The sequence below is a fragment of the Thalia democratica genome, chromosome 1, assembly GCF_965202585.1.
Source record: "Thalia democratica chromosome 1, ktThaDemo2.hap1.1, whole genome shotgun sequence".
Taxonomy (NCBI): domain Eukaryota; kingdom Metazoa; phylum Chordata; class Thaliacea; order Salpida; family Salpidae; genus Thalia; species Thalia democratica.
The window spans coordinates 17,174,888-17,183,141 of NC_139165.1; the positions used below are offsets into that span (position 1 = coordinate 17,174,888).

The 8,254-nt window shown below is 23.7% G+C and overlaps 2 protein-coding genes across 2 annotated transcripts; both read right to left on the bottom strand.

The window, feature by feature from the left end:
• Positions 1 to 5,651: 5,651 nt before the first annotated feature.
• Positions 5,652 to 6,254, bottom strand: LOC145834292 (uncharacterized). The gene has a single exon (XM_082941691.1). It carries the CDS (start codon positions 6,252 to 6,254, stop codon positions 5,652 to 5,654), a length of 603 nt encoding a protein of 200 aa, XP_082797817.1.
• Positions 6,255 to 6,380: 126 nt separating this feature from the next.
• On the bottom strand, positions 6,381 to 6,908 carry LOC145834302 (uncharacterized). The gene has a single exon (XM_082941702.1). The coding sequence runs from the start codon at positions 6,906 to 6,908 to the stop codon at positions 6,381 to 6,383; it is 528 nt and encodes a 175-aa protein (XP_082797828.1).
• Positions 6,909 to 8,254: the final 1,346 nt, after the last annotated feature.

Genomic DNA, 8,254 nt, shown 5'->3' on the forward strand with positions numbered 1-8,254 from the left:
TTCCGAAACGATAAAAACTTAAGTAGAAAAAATGGGTTTTTTAATTTTTAAACAACATATTTTAGCTAGTTTTAGTATGACTAGTTTATAATATATAAAATTATTTCGTTGCTTTGTTTTTAAAAATGATTTATAAAAAAATATAGTTCGCCAACATAACCGCATACAAATAATTGTGCTCTGTAATTATTCCGACTGCAAATTAGTTTATATTATAACAAAAACCTAATATTTATAAAAAAATCTTAGTAAATATAAAAATAGATTTAGACTAGTTATAAGTCTCGATTGAGTATAAATTATAACAATGTTTTTATTTTTGTATAAAGAATTCAATTAATTGTTGTCGAAGTACTAAAATTTTTTCAAAAGTTGTTGTAAACAAAAATTGAAAAAAAGAAACAGCTAACTTAAAACGTCTACAAGAAAAGGTTATTGGTTAACAATTTAAAACTTATGCATTCTGAAGTTATTAGTGACGTAACGTATAAAATGCTCGTTAAAGTAGTTTTAAGTGTTTATTTAAACAAGAGGAAATTACTTTATGTTACTTCTTCAAATAGTGTTGCTTCATTATTTTTGTAAGTTGTTGTAACACAACTTGTTTATGGAATTTTCAAACTGAATAATCTACACAAATCCTTATCTATGATTACTTATCGGCTAATCTGACAAAGATATTTTTTCCGTTAAAAATGTGATACAAAAATATTAAAAGTTTATAGTAGCATAAAAAAAAATTCCACAAATATTAATTAAGTTTTAATAGTTTTATTATACTTTGTATAATAAAAATTAACTATTTATTTAATAGTAAATTTTTATAATGTAAAAGGAAAAAAAATCTGTCATATAAAAATATATTTTAACCTTAGAAGATACCTAATCTGAATAAAATATATTATATTCGCACCATTGAATTATATAAATACTAAAATTTATATATCTATTCCTTACCATGATTTCTTTTAACTACCAATAGTTAAACAGGCTAACAGTTAGAAAAAAACCTTAAAGAACTAAAAAATTGAAAGCAAATCAAAATGATAAAGAAGATAAGTATAAATTCCTTATTTAAAGTAGCATGATTATTAAATTAAACACTTATGTAAAGTAGCATGATTACAGAACTAATCAACTTTTTTCTAATTTAAAACCAACTAAAATTACATTAACATGACACAGTTAATGATGTGTTTCGACTCTTTTAATTTTCTAAAAAATTTGCACTGCAGAGTGAAACGTTCAGTAACGTAATGTACTTAAAACACGTCAAAAACTCTTTAAAAGGTAATTTGATAAAAATTAAAAAAAAAGTTTATATTTGTTCAGAGAAACATGTTATGAATAATTTAAGCTGTTTCTAACACAGCTTTTTTCATTAAATTTGTTTAGTATTTATACTTAAAGTATTGCTGTTTGATTTATATGTTATAGTATAATGTATCTAAGTGTTTACCCGATTACTAAAGAAAACTATTTTTATATGCAATACAGATAGCATAACTAAATTAATTATAATGCTTATTGATACTTATATGTATAATTCTGTTAAAACAGAATCATTCTTTAACACATAATATTTCCAATGTTACTACCGTTGAAATTTGATTTTGATTATTCTTAAATTCTCATTATTTTTTAATTCATCTAACATGATTTTGTAATCAGATACAACTTATTTAACATTTTAAAACAACTAACTTTTTAACAGTATAAACTATCATAATATAAAAAGTAAAGTAAAAATGTAATGAGAAAAGTTTTTAAGTGTTCTTTTAACTATAAAACAATTTAATTTAATATTCAAATCTACATTATAATTATTCAGCATGTTTAAGTTAAGAAATTTTATACACGAAATAAGTGTTTTAAAGAAGAAGTATTCTATACTTTTATTAAAAATTATAAAAACATAAAAAATTAAAATGAATGAAAACAATCTTAAGCAAAATTTATAAAGTTTTAATTTTTTTAAAGACAACTGTATTATATAAATGAATATGTATCTCAAAAATATCTAGTTTATCAGTTAAAACAACATTAAAGTTGGCGAGTTAATATTAAAAAATACAATAATTGTTAAATAAGCAATGTCAAAAACGAAAATTGATTAAATACCTATTAGTTGTTTTTCTGTATTAGTTTTATGTTAAAGCATATTTTGGTTTTCATCCATGTTGGTATTAGTTTGCTGTTACTTACACATTTGCTTAAAACTTTTGATTAACTTTGAACAAAAACTAGTGCTAAAACATGATAAGTTTAAAACATAACTATTGAAACCTATTTATTTTCAATAGCAAATTTTGATCTTGGTTTTTCTTGCATTTGATTGCAAACCAAAGTATATTTATTTAAATGCTCAACAAAAACAATTAGTGACGACCTCCTTTAGAGCGTGCATAATTTTTGTTTTAAACTCTTTGAATGATTTATGTTTCTAAATATCTGTATTAAATCTGTCATGAAGCTAAAATTTTTGACACTATTAGCTGTACGTATTTTCCAAAAAAAAAAAAAAACAATATCCAATTAATCTCTAAAGCTGTAAATGTTTATACATTAATCTATTGCGCTGGGTAACTAGTAAAAAGTTTAAAAGTGTTAAACGAAACATAAGAGTAGTGTTTTCCCAAAATTTATATAATATATTTAAAATAGAAATAAAATTTTATATTTGAAATAAAATAAGGTATTAATTTTAATTTCAAACGAGTTATAGAAACAATTCCACAACATTTTAAAAGCCATTTCTCTTTATTTGTTATTAAGTAGTTAGGTTTAAAAAATACTGCCTTACTATTTATAAAAGTGTATAAGCCTTTTTCACATTTTATAATAAGTTTTTTTAAGCTATATAAAGATATACTTATATTACTATTAGTCAGTCCTTATTTTACTTTAAATTAAATTTGTTATTTAGAGAATGTTTAGAACTATAAAACAGTGACCATTTATTGAAGCAAATTCTTAAATCACCCAAATAAGCCAATGAGAAACGAAAGTTAATCACGCATAAATTGCTTATAAAATGTTTCTTTTAAAAATAAAAGAAACACATTTTATGTGTGCAGTTAGTGTTTTTTCGTGTAGGTGAGATAAGGAAACTACTTATCTTGAGCTTTTGGAGACTACGTAAATCTGTTCTTAAATTTAGTTGAGAGCAGTTAAACGCCGTTAGTCGGAATAAAGATTTAACACAAGAACATCTGTGGTATTAATTATATCTCAATTTAAAGTTTTGACTAGTGTTTTAATGCTAAAACATTTTAGCTAGGTTTACATGCTTAATAGTTTGTTAAACCTTTTCAAATTTATTGATCACTAAAAAGTTTTAGTAAATATTCAGTTTTTTTATTGAAAAGTCCTATATGTTTACGCATGTTTTACCCATAAAAAATTTCTAAATGCAAACTATTACTTTAAAACTTTTTATTAGTATTTTGTTTTATAATGCAAAAACAATTAAAAGCAATATTTAACTATGTTTCTTTTTTTTTACAAAAGTATTAATAAATAAACGGTAGATTTTAAAAAAATAAAAATTAAAAAAAAAAATATTTAGATCTAAAATAAAATATGTAAAAATTACACTATACTTTTACTTTGTTTCTAACTTTTTTGTTATCAGATTTACGAAATAAAATATTAAAAAAGTATTCTATTTAATAAAGAAACTAAAGACAATTAAATGTTTAAGTGTGTATAAATGTTCTAAACCTATTCTCAAAAAATTTTTACTTAATTTAGTTGTTTGATTACGTTAGTTATATCTTGTTCAAAGCGATCAAAATTGTTGCTAATAACTTTATGTATAGTAATAACACTCAATTTATTCCATAAGCTAACTAAAATAAAAAAATACTTTAAAATAGTGTTACATAGGATTTATTGTATACGTAGTTGTAACATTTACTTCTGCACTTTTAAACGTTTAGTGACGTAACATGCGTTATATTCATAAAAAATGTTGTACGCTATATTAAATCTAGAGCACATTTTACGATATGCGTTGATAATTCACTTAAATACTTTTATTTATTTATAAGCTGTTTCCAATACAGCTGTAATCTAATAATAATAACAAAAGACAACTACAAGTTTTACGTATGAAATAGTTAAAAGGTAACATTTATTCAACTTTTACATAAAAATATTATATGGTAAAAAACAATTAATTAGTAAATAAGTAGCATAAACTTAACAATATTAACTAATTAAAAGAGGGATATTTACATCTAAATAGGTTATAATATAAAAACAATAATTAAAGATTATCAATAAAAAAGATATGATATGAATTCCAATATATGAGTTTACTGGTTTTAAGATAAAACAATGATTTTATTTTAGTTAAATGTTGTTCGAGTTCTGATGATCTAATTTTCTTAGACTTTTATACAAGTTTTAGTTATCACTTTTTATAAACCGTAACACTAACAATAAAAGTAGAAGTTAAACAAAAAAAAAAACTAAATAATAAAAAAAAATAGTTTAACATGCTTAAATAAGTTTAAAAAATAGAACTAAAATGTTTTAAATTATGATACTGTTTTAATTATTCAAAGTCAAAAAATTATTTACTTAACTCTTAATTCTTTAAACAATGTAAATATTTAATTTAAATTCCCTTTTTTTAGCCTGTATAATTAAAACCTGTTAAAAATAACTCTATAAAAATATAATACTATATCCGATGAGGCACACCGAAAAAAACATAAACATTAATTCTAATGACTTATTTATACCAAACAGTGACAAAATATTTAAACAACTTATGTTGTTCCAAGTACTTATAATAAGAAACTAATATAACTGCAGTGAAATAAACGTGTTAATCATCGTCAGAAAAAAAAAACTCAATATAAATCAATTAAGTTGAGAATGTCAATAAAAATATGAAAACTTTTACAGTTAGAAAAAAGTATAACTTAGTTTAGATTTTTTTACTTTTTATTCATGTAAAAAACATGTATAAGCAGTCTAACTTCTAAGAATTATTTAGGATAAAGATGATGGTTGTTTAAAGCTTACAAACTTTTATCTTGTTTGCTATTTTTTAATTAAAGTTTTTTAAAACTGTACAAGTTTAACTTGAAAAGTTAGAACATACTGTAACTTATTCAGTTTTAAAAAGTTTAAATAACAATTAGTCTTTGTAGTTTTTTAATTACCTGGAAAACATTTGTTAAAAACCTTTAAACAAGATATATTTATGTTATTACTACCTTTGTGTAGCTAGACCAAATAAAGTTTGCTTTTCTTAATATAATTGTTGTTTTTTTTTTAAATTGCATTTTAACATATAAAATTTATAACTAAAAATATTATTTTTTCAATAGTGGTTACAAAAATCAGTTTTTAGTTTGAAAAATAAAATATTTAATATTTTTATTGAACAACAGTTTGAGGGTTTCAATAATTAAAACACATTGAAAGAAAGTTAAAAAAAGTATGTTTAAATAAATTATTTTCATTCCAATATATTTCGTCAAGTTCTTTTCAGGGAAACTACAATTGAAACAATAAAATAAAACACAACACGTATATATACAAAATAATATTTTTTTTTTACAAACTAATTAACTGATCAATTAAGTAAACATAAATGTAATCAACAAAGCTTTAAAAATCAACATAAAGTGGTCTTAACTAAATAAGGCTAGGGTGTAATCAAATTCTTTCTTTTTGCATAAATTTGGCTTGTTTAAGTGTATTAAAATGGCTTCAAGTCTGATTAATTCCGATGTATTTGAACATTGCCGCATTACACTGAAATTAGATAATGAAAACTTTTTTCCACAACTTGGATTATTCAGAAGGTGTTCTGCTATCGCAGATTTTTTTATTGCATTTTCGACTGCAATACTCTTTTCGTATTTTTTATCTTTAATATACGAAGTGATACATTTGGGAACATGTTCCTTTATTCTAGTTGTGAGGTGTCGAAAAGTTTGACCAATGTAGCTGCTGTCACAGCAGCATTTAAACTTGTAAACTACAAGACTCTTTTCTTGAGGTGTCATTATGTCTTTTCCCGAACGTTGAAGTATTGGTTTTGACATAAACAGAACCCTAGGATTTACCGCATGATATGTTTTACTTGTTATATCCACGATTTTCTTCTCAATTAGTTTCGATTCGACACCAATATATGAAAGTTTTAACAAAATTGGGCATTTATCCGGTCCATAAGGTTTGGCTATATTTGAATTGGTAGATTGTGACTTAATTACTCGGTTTACCAGCATTTCGTGATAACCATTGAGTTTAAGAATTGACTTTATATTGTTAACTTCATCGGATAAGTATTCTGGTAGCAGATTTTTTGTGCTCTACTGTATAGAGTCTTAATCAAACCAATTTTTCTACGTTTACTACAAAATGATTGGAAGTTTAAGTAGTTGTTGTTGAAGGTAGGTTTTCTGTACACTTTTAGTTCTATCTTTCTTAACAATCAGAACATCAAGAAAAGCTAATTGGTTACTTGTTTCAGATTCTTTGGTAAAATTAATGGATTGATGTGCTTTGTTTAGTTCTAGGAATAAAAGATTGTTTTCTTCTTCACTGGTTGTTATTATGAAACAGTCATCAACGTACCTCATATATTTGGTGTTTGGGTGCTTAGTTATAAATTTGGGTATCACTTTATACTCAATATATTCCATTAGGATATTTGCTAATGTCGGACTTAGAGGGGATCTCATTGCAACTCCATCAATTTGACAGAACATTATGTTATTGAAACTGAACTCGACTTCATTCGTTACTATTTTCATAAGCTGAATGAAACTTTCTTTTCTAAGTAAAGGTTTATCAATTTCATATAACTTTTCCACACTGATTTCAATTATCTCATTTAAAGGAACATTGGTGAACAAACTTTTGACGTCAAAAGATGACATAAAAGTATTTTCAGAAAATACTTTTATGTCATCTTTTGATGACATTTTATGTTCAACTTATTTTGTATTTAAAGTTTAAAACGAAATTTCACGTAAATTTTACTTAATCATGCTGTATATTAAGTAAAACGTGTTTAAAACCGTTTATCTTAAAGAATTTTAAGAAAAGTTGAGGTTTTTAAGTCTCTAACTTAAAGAAAAAAAATATCTACGTTCTGCTTAGTAGACATAAAATTTAGAACAAAAAAATAACCGCTAGGTGGCGTCACCGAGTCACAGACTTTTCCTGAGATTGCACCTAAATCGTTCTAGAGATATTTGAAATTTAATAAATTTACCTCTTTTTTCACCACTCGATGTCGCCACCAACATTGTGTAAATGATAAATTACAAAAGGAATTCATAAGAAAATGATTTTAAAAAAACATTTTCGAATCTTCTTTTCACTTTGAAAATAGATAACTTAAGATGTTTTAAATAGGTATTAAGTATATACGCTAGTTAAACAACATTTAAGTTTAATTATATAATTTTTACTATTTAACTGAAGTCAAATAAAACAAAATGCTGTTTTATAAAACATTTTTGATGATAAAAAAATTAAACATTTGATATACATTTTATAAACAGTATGCCTAAATTGAAAAAACAAAAAAGTTATTAAAACACATAAGTAACTCTTGAGTAATGTTTCATTGTTTGCTTTCAGGTCTACTTTATCATGTTCCAAGTGACGTAACGTGTCAAGTTGCATTAAAATTGTTTATTGCTTTGTTTAAATAAAACGGCTTTTTGAACGGTAGTATCAAGTTTCTTTATTAATATATATTATTATTTAATAGCTAGAATGTATTGTTAACGTTTCAAAAATAATAACTATGTTTAAATAAGCTTTTTATATAAATAGTCTACCAGAATCTTAATCTTTTTACACTTGTGTTTCAAATATCTACGTTCGTAAGTAGTTACGAACACATATAATTTACGACATTTTTAAAGTTAGGTACCTGCACCAGTGATTTTTAATTTTGCTTGCCGAAAAACCAGATTTGTTAAAAATAACTGTCGCTTCTTGCGTCACTTAAGAAAAGATTTTGACGCATTATCAAAATCATCAATTAAAAAATACTTAGTGTTTTGAATGCTGGATCATTTGAAATTTTTATACTTTTGAAACTTTAAATCTTGTTAAATAATATTCGTTTAGCAAACTTTTGTTTTTCGAATTTCGCATGTACTGTCATGAGTTTAATGAAATAACTTTGAAATTTAGATAAAAAAGAAACAGCTGACTTATGAAAGTATCTAAAAATTTACATTAACATTAAACCAATAATATTGTGTTA